Below are 14326 nucleotides of genomic sequence, written 5' to 3' on the forward strand. Positions count from 1 at the left end.
CCTACATGACAGGCTATAAATTGTTAATAGTTCTGCTTCTTTGGAAAAGCACTATTGTGGCATTTGCTCATTTTAGCAGACAGCACAAGGGGAAAAAAATAAGAAAAAATAGTTCTCTTACCAGTGTCTGGGGTTTGTTTTCCCTCTGTTGCTCACTATATTTTTTTCCCCTTAATTACGAAGTATGTGTATGTATGTCAGTTGGTGGATATGTTCTCAATATAGGAAAGTTGGAAAGCAAATAGCATAAAAAGAAAAAACCAAAAGCCTCACCTGTAAACCCATCACCCAGATATAACCACCATTGTAAGACTATGTCTTATCCTTATTTGTTTCCGTATTCACATAGATATACTTCCCTCTTTTCCAGAATGGCAGGGTGTTTAACATATGGTTGCCAGCTTTTCATTTTGCCAGTAAAGACATCTTTATTTTATTTATTTATAAAATAAATTTGTTTTATTTATTTATTTTTGGCTGCGTTGGGTCTTCGTTGCTGCGCGTGGGCTTTCTCTAGTTGCGGCAAGCGGGCTTCTCATTGCAGTGGCTTCTCTTGTCGCAAAGCACGGGCTCTAGGAGCGCAGGCTTCAGTAGTTGTGGCACATGGGCTCAGTAGTTGTGGCTTGCGGGCTTATTTGCTCTGTGGCATGTGGGATCTTCCCAGACCAGGGATCGAACCCTTGTCTCTTGCATTGGCAGGCAGATTCTTAACCACTGCACCACCAGGGATGTCCCTAAAGACATCTTTAAGACGTTACTGTGTAAATGATATCACTTAACCTGAATACTGAATATTTAATTTGGAAACATGAATATTTTTCCTTCATTTTATTATATACCATTATAGATTTATGGTATGTTTAGAGTTGGCTGATTATTCAGTCTACTACCCTTATCTTACCCATGAAGAAACTGAGGCTCCAAAATGTCTCTTGAGACCTGAGAGAGAAGAAAGCTTTTTGTCAATGAGTATAGTATAGTCTAGTATTGACATTTTAATGGCATCTACATGTGTGATTTTTTTTTTTTTTCTTTTTCTTTGGCTGTGCCACAGGGCTTGTGGGGCCTTGGCTCCCCAACCAGGGATTGAACCTGCGCCCTTGGCAGTGAAAGCTCGGAGTCCCAACCTCTGGACTATGCCAGGGAATTCCCTACACGTGTGATTTTTTTCATATATATGTTGTATGGGTGTTAACTTCGTTTTCAGACTTGAAATTTGATGATTTCCAAAGCCATCTTTCTCTGTAAATTGGAGAATTTCCAGGGTTAATTTGCATCTTGGGAAATTCCTGATTACAGCTCACATTGTTGTGTGTGATTGGGATAGCTTACTGAGTTGTTAAATTGCTGTTTTGTATTGGGAAGATGTTTGTAGTGTGTAATTTAATGATGATACGAGAAAGGGAAGAAAGAAAATTAGAACATTAATATTAAATTGCCCTTGGGCTTTCTCTTCCCCTTACGAAGCTGCCTGGGCCTTGCAAATATGTTTTCATTCTCCTGGTCTCCTACCCTTACTTCCTTTCCCCTACCCTCCTCACCTTTCCCTTTTTTCATTCCTTACTCTATCTCTTCTGCCTCTTGCATTCTAACTCCTTCTCTCCCTGCAGTTCTATCCTTGTTACCTATTTCCCCATCTCTCTTTGTTCTTAGATGTCTTTAATCAGTGATTCAAAATTTTAAGTTTTCCGGTTTTCTTCCTGTAGTATTTGAACTAAAGTGGCACTGAACCAGCAAAATAAAACATTGCTTTTAATTCTTGGTTGCTTCAGGGAGTTCTGCACTTTATTAGTGTAAAGTTTATGAATTAAAAATGTGTGTTATTGTTAGTTCTACTTTCTACTTTTCCTTTAATAGAAGCATTTATATTTATTTTAGCGGAAATTTATGATTGCTTAAGAATTTTTTTCTTGTGAGCATTTGTAATTTTACATTTGGGGCAAGTACATTGTTTTCAGTCTTGTTTTGGGTACATTTGTTACTTAGTAAAAGCAACTTGTAAAAACATTTTAAAACTTATACTTATTTCCCATCATTTATATGCTTTTAATGAACACTCTTCATGCCATCACAACCTATTTTCTGAATTTTCCGTAATTTAATCATTTTCATGATTGAACATTTAGATTCTAGGAAAGTATTATAAAATAAGTATTTATAATTAAATATAGGAAGTTTATGTGGAAGCTCAAACACACACATCACACACACACACACACACACACACACACACACACACAATCACTTGATTTTGCTCAGATGTTCCAGGAAAAAAAAGTTGACCCTAAGTAGCTATTAAAATGCTTTTGATACTTCAGAGGTAGTGAAGTGTTACTGCATAGCAGACATTAGAAAAGTCTTTAAGTGACCAAATATGGATGGATTTCTCATATTCTTATGGTTTATGGAAAATGTAATAGGAGTTGCGTTCAGTGAACTATTTTAATATTTAAAGAAAACCCCTAGATAATCTACATTTTATCAGCTCTATTGAGGCATAATTTTAAAGAATTTTCACCTGTTTTTTAGTAATAAGGGGTACTGTGTTTTAATTTTCATTTATTAGTCTTTTTTTTTTTTAGTAATCTTTTATTTATTTATTTATTTTTATATTTATTTTTGGCTGTGTTGGGTCTTTGTTTCTGTACAAGGGCTTTCTCTAGTTGTGGCAAGTGGGGGCCACTCTTCATCGCAGTGCGTGGGCCTCTTCACTATCGCAGCCTCTATTGTTGCGGAGCACAGGCTCCAGATGCGCAGGCTCAGTAATTGTGGCACACGGGCCTAGTTGCTCCGCGGCATGTGGGATCTTCCCAGACCAGGGCTCGAACCTGTGTCCCCTGCATTAGCAGGCAGATTCTCAACCACTGCGCCACCAGGGAAGCCCTATTAGTCTTTCTTTAAGAGAAATTTTGCTTTGTTGCTGATAATATGCATGTTTCTTTTTTTAATTTAATTTAATTTAATTATTTATTTTTGGTTGTGTTGGGTCTTCGTTGCTACACGCGGGCTTTCTCTAGTTGAGGTGAGTGGGGGCTACTCTTCGCTGTGGTGCGCATGCTTCTCATTGTGGTGGCTTCTCTTGTTGCGGAGCATGGGCTCTAGATGTGCAGGCTTCAGTAGTTGTGGCATACGGGCTTAGTTGCTCCTCAGCATGTGGGACCTTCCCGGACCAGGGATCGAACCCGCGTCCCCTGCATTGGTAGGCGGATTCTTAACCACTGTGCCACCAGGGAAGTCCCAATATGCATGTTTTAATGGGGTAGGGTGTAGTCATTGATTTGCATTTCCCTGAGTAGTGAAAAATGTGTTAAACATCTCATGTGCTTCTTAGTCATTTGTGTATCTTCTTTGGAGAATTGACTATTCAGATTCTTTTGCCAACTTTCTAATTGGATGTCTTTTATTATTGAATTGTAGAGTTATTTATATATTCTAGATACAAGTCCCTTATCAGATAGATGATTTGCAAATATTTTCTCCCTTTCTGTGGGTTTTCTTTGGTTGAAGCTTTTTTTAAAAACCCATTAAAAATTCATTTAAATTTGATTGATATATATACACTAATATGTATAAAATGAATAATTAATAAGAACCTGCTATATAAAAAAATAAAATAAAATTCAAAACTCTTCGAGGGAAAAAAAATTCATTTAAATTTGGTGGAACTTCTTTAAAACATTCCTGATGTTAGCTTGTTCACAGAATTATTTATTAAATCAGAGCCTCAAAAAAAAAAAAGAAATCAGAGCCTCTCCCAAGCCATTTACCTCTCAAAAACAGCTGCTTCTTCAAACAGCTGATATCCCACAATATCAGTAAATATTAGGAACACAGAGATGAAAACACTAATTTCCTGCACCTGTCTGTGAGCATATTCCGAAGTCTCACTGCTGGATGCTTAGATTCTGCTTCTTTCAACAGAGATTTAGAAAAAGTACATTTCTGGTCTTTGCCTCTGTGGGAAGATTGAGGCTGCCAAGAATCTTGCTTCTGGGTTTAAAAGTCTCCCTGTATTGTTGTGGTTTATGTACGTTATGATGACACTGAAGCCTGTAAGAGTCTATGAAATGTCTTCTGTACATAGAAGAAAGTTAAATCATTTTCAGTATGGTTTGTTGGTTCTTTGAACATTGATGATCCATATACTTTAAAATTTTAACTCTCCATTAACTAGTAGAACATCAGCCAGAATGTTTCATCCCAGCATCGTGCTGAAAACTGAAACTTTTAAAGTAAAGCTTTAAAGAAATTATAAAATTAATACTTGTTTGCCATACAGTGTTCAGAAACTGTAGAAAAATTTTATGAATTCTTCCCAGTGCTACCACTTAGAGGCAGCCACTTTAAATATGTTTAATGTATTTCCTTCCGATGTTTTTCTTTTCACAAATTAAAAAATATGGCTTGTTTCTTTTAGAATCTGTGAATGCTTACTTTTTCCATAATACTTTTTATCCTTAAAGGGATTGAGCACAACCTTTGTCTTCTACTCAATGTTGTGGTTAAGTCCATAGCAGTTAACTAACCAGTAACTTTCTGTGACTAATGGAAATGGCACGGTAATTGTTCGCTGTTGACACTTAAAACTATACTTGAATGACATTTGCTGGCTATTAGGCCTTAATATGGGGTCACCTACACTACCTACAATGTGGGGTCACTGGACGTCAGGACAAATACATGCTCTTGCTACTGTTATAGTATGACTTTCTAACCAATGTAGGACAGATAAGTTGGGATGTGAAATAAGCTACGGAAATGCCTCTGTGAAGTGGCCTTGGCAAAGTTAGAATCAAGAATGGGCTATTGGAAGTGGTTTGTTTTGTTTGTTTGGTAGCTGCTTTTTTCCCCCCACTAAAGAGAGTTAATTTATTATCCTTCAGATTGTAAAAATTAATGAATAAATTTCTCTTTTACCAATGACTGAAATTATTACTTATTTCACTCATAATAGCCATTATGAAAGTGAAAAAATGTCACTCATCTTTCTCTTTCCCTTCCTCTGTACCTAAATAATCATTCTTTAGTTTGCATACCATATCAAATTCAGAGCTACTTTTTTTTTTGGTAACAGCTTTATTGATATAATTCATATCTCATACAATTCAACCATTTAAGAATACAATTCAGTAGTGTTTAGTATATTCACAGAGTTTTGGGACTATCACCACAGTCCGTTTTAGAACATTTTCATCACCCCGTAGAGAAATTTGGTTCCTGCTAGCCATGGTGACTGCATTGTAAAAACTGTTTTAGCCTTGCTCTTTGCGAAGTTTAAAAGGTATTTTACCAGTTAAAGACATAGTGTTAAAATAATGTTAATTGAATTTGTAATTTTCAACTTGTGTTTCATTCTTTCTTTCTAAAGGAACCTAAGCTAAGAGAGAGATAAACCGATTTACTTGCACTTAAAATTTTTTTTTGCTTTTAAATTGGGAAGAAATCCATTGTTAGAACCATACTTCACTGTAGAAAACCCTTGTCATCAGGCAGAAAGCATACTAATAGAATTTGGTACAGCCATATAATATGTTGTTTTGAATTTTTGCGTTTTAAAAATGAAACTTTATTCTACTCCTAGTGGAGTAGCTTAAAATATTATTAGCGTTATTCAGTGATTCTATCTAATTTCAGTGTGATGGGTATATATATACACTTTTTAAAAATTTGAAGGTATAGTAAAATTTACCCTGTTTTCAGTTCTGTGATTTGTGACAAATGCATATAGTCCTGTAACCATTAGTGCAATCAAATATAGAAGTTTCAATAACCTCAAAAAATTCCCACATTCCCTTTTATATAGTCAGTTCCTTCCCCCACTATTAGTGTCCAGTAGCTAGATTACTTTTTTGTTCTTGTAGTTTTGCCTATTCTGGAATATTGTAAATGGAATCCTATTCCGTACATATATGTATGTAACCTTTTGAGTTTGGCTTCTTTCACTTGCCATAACGCATTTGAGATTCATCCAAGTTGTTGTAGTGTATCAGCATATCACATACAGTCCACCCATTTAAAGTGTACAATCCAGTGGCTTTTAGTATATTGACAGAGTTGTGCAGTCATCACCATAATCACATTTAGAACATTTTCATCACCCCAAAAAGAAACGCTGTATCTCTTAGCCATAATTTCCCCATCCCCCTGAGTTAATTTTTATATACGGTGCAAGGTATGGATTGAGGTTTATTTTTTGCATACAAATGTCTGGCATCATTTGTTGAGAAAACTGTTCTTTCCCCTTTGAATTGCCTTGCACCTTTGTTGAAAATCAGTTAACTATATGCATTTGGGTTTGTTTCTTTTTTTTTTTTCCACTGTCATTATTTTAATTTCATTTTGAACAAAAAATCCACGTGTTGCATACTTCACAGCACGCAGCTCTTCTGATCTACACATGTCTGGGTCAGTTTGAATCCTTTTCTCAGTGAAGTACAGCCTAAAGCACTTGAGTGGTTGGCCGTTACGGTACATCTTCGGGACATTTTTTTCATATGGGTCTATTTCTGTACTCTGTTCTGTTGGTCTGTGTGATATACTTATGCCATTTCCATACTGTCTTAATTACTCTAATAGTAAGTCTTGAAGTTAGGTGGTAAGTTCTCCAGCTTTGTTCTTTTTCAAAATTGTTTTGGCTATTCTGTCTCCTTTGCCTTTACATGTAAATTTTAAAATCAACTTGTCAGTTTCTTTAAATCCTGTACAGATTAAATTATTTTGAATAATTTTCACATGATAGGTGCAATATACTCTCCTTCTTTAAAAAAAACTTACAGTGGAACATACAGGCATACCTCGGAGATATTGTGGGTTCATTTCCAGACCACTGAAGTAAAATGAATATCGCAATAAAGCAAGTCACGCAAGGTTTTTTGGTTGCCCAGTGCATGTAGAAGTTATGTTTACACTATACCATAGTCTATTAAGTGTGCAATAATAGCATCATCTAAAAAAACAATGTGCACGGGACTTCCCTGGTGGTCCAGTGGTTAAGAATCCGTCTTCCAATGCAGAGGATGTGCATTTGATCCCTGGTGGGGGGACTAAGATCCCACATGCTGGGTGGGGGTTGGGTGACTAAGCCTGAGGGCCACAACTACCGAGCACGTGGGCCACAGCTAGAGAGCTTGTGTGCCGCAACTACAGAGCCCATGAGCCACAACTAGAGAGAAGCCCGTGTGCCACAACGAATTTCCCACGTGCTGCAACTAAGACCTGATGCAGCCCAAAAAAAAAAAAAAAAAATTAAAAAGGTTATTGCTAAAAAAGTCATAACAGTTATAATAGTAACATCGAAGGTCATTGATCACCATGACAAATATAATTATAATGAAAAAGTTTGAAATATCTTGAGAATTACCTAAATGTGACACAGACACGAGGTGAGCAAATGCTGTTGGAAAGATGGCGCCTTAGACCTTAGACTTGCTCAATGCAAGGTTGAGCATACCTTCAATTTGCGCAGTAAAGTGAAGTGCAATAAAATGAGGTATGCCTGTAGATCATTTTAAGTATGATGCCTTGCATTGTACTGTAGGTAATACAGGCTAGTAGAGACCATACCATATATTCGTTATGCTTACGTCTTAGGTTAGTTAAAGGTATAAACATCATATCAAGGGAAATAAACTTTTAGGTTGAAGATCTCAGATTGTCTGTGCAAGAAAAGGACTTTGTATCTACTCATGTAAGGGCAGAGTGCAAAGATAATACTAAGCTAGATGTGTGGTTTTATGGGTTTTTCCTCCTTCCTGTTTTGGAATTTTTTTTTTTTTGGCCACACCACACGGCTTGTGGGATCTCAGTTCCCCGACCAGGGATTAAAACCGGCCCCGGCAGGGAAAGCGCCGAGTCCTAACCACTGGATTGCCAGGAAATTCCCCTTTTTTGAAATTTTATACAAAATTAAAACAGTACAAAAGGTCGTATGTCATTGATTCCCTAATTCAGAAATGTCAGTCTTACAGTTACATTTGTCAGTAAAAGGTCTATATTTACATACTGAATAAAATGGGATATATAAAAAATCTTGACAGAACTACAAATATTGACATTAGTAGCTTATATCAGGAAGATAAATGTTTAGTAATTTTTTTTGACAGTTTGTGTATAAATTGGTCAATGGCCAGTTTGCTGTTCTAATAGTTTTTTTTTCCAGAACATGCAGATTTCAGAAATTTTTTTTCTAGAAAAGTGGTTTCTCCCCGTTTCTGCTTTCTTTTTTGAGACTTTGGGACTGAGAAGTTTGAGGGTTATGTCAGTCCTGGAACCTTTTAGTCTTCTGGTTTCTTTTTGTAGCCTCGATTTTCTTTCTTTCTTTTTTTAAGCTATTTATTGATTGGCTGCGTTGGGTCTTCGTTGCTGCGTGCGGGCTTTCTCTAGTTGCAGGAGTGGGGGTTACTCTTCGTTGTGGTGCACGGGCTTCTCATTGCAGTGGCTTCTCTTGTTGAGGAGCACGGGCTCTAGGCACGAGGGCTTCAGTAGTTGCGGTGTGTGGGCTCAGTAGTTGTGCCGCACGAGCTCAATAGTTGTGACTTGTGGGCTCTAGAGCACAGGCTCAGTAGTTGTGGCACACGGGCTTAGTTGCTCTGCAGCATGTGGGATCTTCCTGGACCAGGGGTCGAACCCGCATCCCCTGCATTGGCAGGTGGGTTCTTAACCACTGCGCAACCAGGGAAGTCCTCAGTTTTCTTATAATGGTTTGTTTATATCCCCTCAAGGCATAATGCGCCTAAGAAATATTTCTTTGTTTTTCAGGTTCTAAATGGCTTCTAAGAAGTTGGGTGCAGATTTTCATGGTAAGTGGACTGTTAGATATCATGGTTTAAGTTTTGATCTGATCAGAGAATTTGAGATCACATTAAGTAAGTGTCCCTTTTTGTTTACTTAAACGAGCGGCTTGAGGAAAATAAAGTTGTACAACAATGTAGCATATTCATTCCATAGGACTTCACATAACTTTAATGTGAAGTTCAAATGGATAAACTTTAGAGTATCTCTGTATTTATTATACTTGAAACTGCTGGAGGTGGGTAGGGAGTCTGCCTATTTTGGTTGTTTTTCAGCAGTATTTTGAAGTAGTTACCATTCCTTTTCTTATTCTGGTCCATCTCTTCTCCATCAGGTGTGAAAAATTCTAAGCCTTTAGTTAACGTTTTATGATGTTTTGGTTTAGGTTTTCTCCCCCCATAAAAAGAAATGATTTACTACAAATAAGACATGATTAGCAGATCAATATATTACAGAAGTATCAGTAGTGGTAATTACAATTTTGCATTTGAAACTAATAGTTTATCATCTTTTTCAAAGATATGACCTTCCAAAATGGAGTACATTAATAAACTTTTATTTTCTGCATTTGATCGGAATGGAGGTGCCTAAGAAGTTAAAATTAGACCCTCTTTTCGTACAAAGATAAGAATTAAACATCAGAAATATCCAGACAACACAATTATTTTAAAAGGGGTTTTAAAACTAATCTTCCATTTTAAAAATCATGTCATTGTAAGAATGATTTGTTAGACTGCGTGGCAACATGTATTGTTATGCTCTTCTGATCTACAAATGGTTACTTGATAATATCACTTCTCTGAGTCAGGGTGGTGCAGCAGTTCCTTGGTTTTTAACTTGCTTGTATATTTTTATAAAACAGCTTTAATATTTTGAACTGCCACTGTGCATATACTTACATACATTGCTTGCGTATGTTTTGTTAAATCCTTTTGGAATTAAGTCATTCAGACTCTGGAGTTTGCATTCTGTGTAACCTGTCAGGCATCAGATCTTCAGGTAAGCTATCTCCTGTTGTTGAAGGATTATTACAGGGCTCTTTCAAAGTATTCAAATGATATAGAGAGGCAGATCTGTAGTTGCCTCTGATCACTTTCTCAAGGGGAAAGAGAGGACAGAGCCAAGGAGAGAGGAAAGACCTAGGGAGAGAAAAGAGCAAAAATGAAAAAATTAAATTTATAACCTTACTTCAAAAGATACGTTTTCTGTCTTGAATCTTTAGAAACTCCTTTTTGATTGGAGTGAAAATAAGTTGGACCCCAGTTTATATGTTCCAGCTCAACAATCCAGAGAGAAGTTTATAATTCTGAAGTTACCTGATCAATGATGACTTACTTTTTTAGGACTTCCTCCATCTCTTTACATTCCTAACCAAAATTTTATTGTTTAAATGAAATGCTCTACCTGAGTAAAATTTGAGAAGGATTTTCTCTTTCTCTCTTTGGCTGCTTCTGCTTTAATTTGCTGAGCTCCTACTTGAATTTCAGTGGCTTTAGTTGGGCTGTTAGAATAACGAATCTTATTTTTAGATATCATGTAGTTTAAGGAATAGAAAGTAAAGCGAATAGGTGGAGAATATTTAATAGGCAATCTTGTAGGCATCTGAATGCAGGAAATCAAATTCAGCCTGGCCTTACAAGGCTGAAATTAGAAAGCCAGGAAACTGAGGCTACTACTCCCTCCATCTTTCACTGCTTTTCTCCGCAGATGTGCTCCATTTTTATTCTTCTGTTTATAGACTTGCTTTCTTGGCCTACTTGTGCAGAGTGCACAGGGCCAACAATGGCCACCCCAGGTATGGTGCTTCTTGCTACTTGATCATATAGTGGCTAGCATCATATAGCTGAAGTTTTTGTATCTTTTGGTCAAGGGAGTATCTGACTGGAACATTTTAGTTTATGAGCCTCTGGGTTGGTTCCCCCTAAGTTAGATATTATCTGACTCGGGGTTAGAGAGAGAGAGAGAGAGAGGGAGTGAGTGTGAGTGTGTGTGTGTGTGTGTGTGTGTAATTCTAGGGCACTTGGGGTGTGGACAGGGAGGTGACAACTGCTCTCATGACTGGATATGAAAATGCTTTTTTTTCTGTTTAAATACTTGGGCTGACTATATCTTATGCTGTGCTGTCTTAGGACTAGTATTTGATTTTTCTTCGAGTTCATTCTTTTCAACTGAGGTTGAACTTCTTCCACTGTCATTAATAACCACATACCCCTAAATAATAGAATAAGAAATACAAACAGTTACTTTTCAAAGGCCTTTAAAAATATTGTCCTTATATTATGCAAATTGCAAACCTTTGGCTCAGTTTAAAGCACGCCTTTCCGAATGTCAATTCTCTTTAATTTTTGACTCATTTTCCACTTGTTTAATCTAAGAAAAAAGTTATTTTCCAGAAGTGACTTTTAAAGGATTTTTTAAAATGTTTCAACAAACAGATAAGTTACTCTTTTAATATCTGGAAAAATGCCCTGATATACTAATTTGGGAAAAAAATGTCTCTGTAATTGGACTTAATAAAACTAAACTCCCTCCTTTGAAACGCCAAGCTGTCATATTTATGACCATTTAGCTAACTTCTGGAAAGGTTTATTTTTCTCTTGGTTTAATTTCTACTAAGATATTGAAATACTTTTTCTATTGAGTGATAGAAAAAGGTGTTTTATTTTAGATTTTATTTTTTATTTTTATTATTGTTTTTTAATTTTTTAGCCACACTGTGCGGCATACGGGATCTTAGTTCCCCGACCAGGGATCGAACCCGTGCCCCCTGCAGTGGAAGTGCAGAGTCTTAACCACTGTACCGCCGGGGAAATCCCAATCTGTTATTGCTTTTTAAGTACAGAGTAATGTAGAGAAGTCAGCCATCATTTAATCATTATTCTCCTGTATGTCATATGCTGCCCATCCCCCTTCTTTTAAGACTTTCTTTTGTTTGCAGCATTTTAACTATGATGTGCCTTGGTTTGATTTTCTATGTATTTATCCTGCTTGGAGTTAGCTAAACTTCTTGGATCTGTGAGTTGATGTCTTTTACTACTTTTGAAAATTTGCAGCCATAATCTCTTCGCATGTTTCTTTTGCTCCATGTCTCTCTCTTATCCTTTTGAGACTCTAATCACATATGCATTAGGCTGTTTGATATTGTCCCAGAGATCTCTTAAGGCTCTGTTCCATTTTTTTTTTCTTTTTTTCTCTTTGTGTTTCAATTCTTTTAATTTCTTTTGACTTAATTTCAAGTTCTTTGATTCTTTCCTCTTCTGAGTATTGTCTTCTGATTAGCATAGCCTGGCTTATGAACTATCAAAAATTTTTTTCTATGCTACTGCATTTTTCATTTTTAGTGTTTCCATTTGTCTCTTTCTATTTCCATCTCTCTGTTGAAATTCCCCATCTGCTCACACATGTTCACCTATTCCATTAGATCCTTTAACATATTTATTATAGTTATTTTAAAGTTCTCTGATAATTCCAGTATCTTGGCTATCCCTGAATTTGGGTCTGATGACTGTTTCTTCTCTTGATGATGGATCACATTTTCTTCCTCCTTTTTTGTGTATCTTTTTTTAAATTTAATGCCAGATACTGCATATTAAAAAGCTGATTTTGTAGGTTATCTTGTTTTTTGTTAGGACATGAGTAACATTTTCTTTTGACTTCACATCCTGTATTGATATCTGTATAATTGTGTGTGTGTGTGTGTGTGTGTGTGTGTATATATATGCGTGTGTCTCGCTCTGTTTAACTATCTATTGATGTAATTTTGCAAGTGTTACCTGACTTACAGCTTTAAGGTAATGATAGTCATGGAATTACAATTTTCAGTTAATTTTAAGTTTGATCTGTTTTATTCTTCTTTTTCAAAAACCTCAATTTGAACACACAGTAAAATCTGAATTAAGCATAATCCAGTTTCTACCCTCTATTAGGAATTTCTCTCCCCACATGGAATTACCTTTTTTCAGAAAAACAGGCAGGTCACAAGATCATAAACATTGTCAGCAATTTAGAAAGAAACAGAATGAAACCTTCCCAGAATTTATCCTGAGTCATTACACATTCAGCCCAGTTCCTTCCACCATAGCATAATGGCGAGCAGTGTGCAGAACCTGACTTCAAGTAACTGCCACAGCCATCAGAGATGTGCTTTCTTTTTCTAAATGGAACTGAGGAAAATGGGCTCGGAAATCTTAGAAAGATTTTCAGTAATAAAGACTGAAACTAAAAGGTACTTGAGGGTGAGCCAGAAGATTGTTAACCACAGTGCTTTAATTCTCTGGGCCATGTGGTTGAGTTTTTATTGAATCTATTTAAAAAATAAAATGTATTGAGAAATAAGAGAAATTGATGTCTTTAAATAGATATTCTGATATATTGGATAAAAATGAATAGTTCCTAAGGCATAGTTGGTTATATTTGCAAAAATGTTCTTTTTAATCCTCACAGCAACATCATTCATTGTACTTATGGTAGTCTCTGGCCATCATTCAAAAAGTTGCTTTTCTTGTTGCTATCTCTTAAATGCCTTTTGCCCTTTAGCCCTACCCCCTCCTCCCAATAATCACAAAACTGTTTACTCATTCCCGGTTAACAGAGTTTAAAGGGGGGAGGGGGAAGGTTAGAAGATGTGCTTAGTCACCTTGGCATTGGCTTTGTTAGTGAAATGAAACTGCTTTTTAAAGCAGTTACCTGTAATTGGTGCTAATGAAGGGACACAGCAGTTGTTCCAAGGTGTTCTACTTGATCTGGTCTGTCTCTAAGCCAGGGCCTAGTTCCATTTATAGAATATAAATTGTCAGTGTATACAACACTGTCATAGTTTCCTAACTGAAAGGTAGGCAAGGAAACTGAATACCCTTCTTGAAAGATATTATCATTTGGCTCAATGAGTACTTTTGGCTCAAAAGTACTATCTTACGTATAGTACTTTTTAACAGATGGTTTTCCCCCCTCAACTCCCCGTTACCAACCTATAATAGAAGTATTCATTTAAGAAAGTTTTGTTAGTATTAATATGGATAGGTTTTCTTAGATTTGTATATCATATATACATATAAGTATTATTATAGATAGGATTTTTCTAATATGTGTGTGTCATATAATTAACCTACTTTGAATGTATACTTAAAAATTTTCTTAAACAAAAGACTTAATTTTGTGATTATTAACTTGACTGTAAATCTTTCCAGTGCTTCTTAGAAAATGCTAGTTCCAGCTTTGTTTCCAGTTAGTTAATCAGGGCACTAGCCAAAGTTAGACTCTAACTTTCAGTAACTTTTGAGCACCTGTTTCCATGGAAGACAGATAAAAGTTCTCTACAATTAAAAAGAGCGTTGCTTTTGATCTCTATAATATAAAGCATTTTATAAGTGGCAGAAGGTTTTAGTGTTATAACCAGAGTTTTGTTGGCAAGCTGTGATGGTACCTGATACTTTTTTTTGGTACCTCTGGTACATTTTTGTGACTTTCTGCAGAACCTTAGAAATGTGCTTACATCTTGCATGAGTACTGTGTTAAAACATTTTCATGACTAGCTTTG

General features: G+C 36.1%; 1 protein-coding gene across 8 annotated transcripts in view; it reads left to right on the plus strand.

Moving 5' to 3' along the window:
* Positions 1-14326, plus strand: part of UBAP1 (ubiquitin associated protein 1) — a gene marked incomplete at its 5' end in the record, with an annotated part of 73425 nt that overhangs the window by 22532 nt on the left and 36567 nt on the right. For 7 of the 8 annotated variants that reach the window (XM_082467585.1, XM_082467582.1, XM_082467583.1 and 4 more), the window contains one exon: positions 8758-8798. The exons of the other annotated variant lie outside the window; for it this stretch is intronic. In XM_082467585.1, coding sequence (XP_082323711.1) covers positions 8758-8798 — 41 coding nt within the window. The remainder of the gene's footprint in view (positions 1-8757; positions 8799-14326) is intronic. 8 annotated transcript variants of the gene reach the window in all.

This window comes from Balaenoptera physalus (assembly GCF_965194825.1).
Source record: "Balaenoptera physalus genome assembly, chromosome: 7".
Taxonomy (NCBI): Eukaryota; Metazoa; Chordata; class Mammalia; order Artiodactyla; family Balaenopteridae; genus Balaenoptera; species Balaenoptera physalus.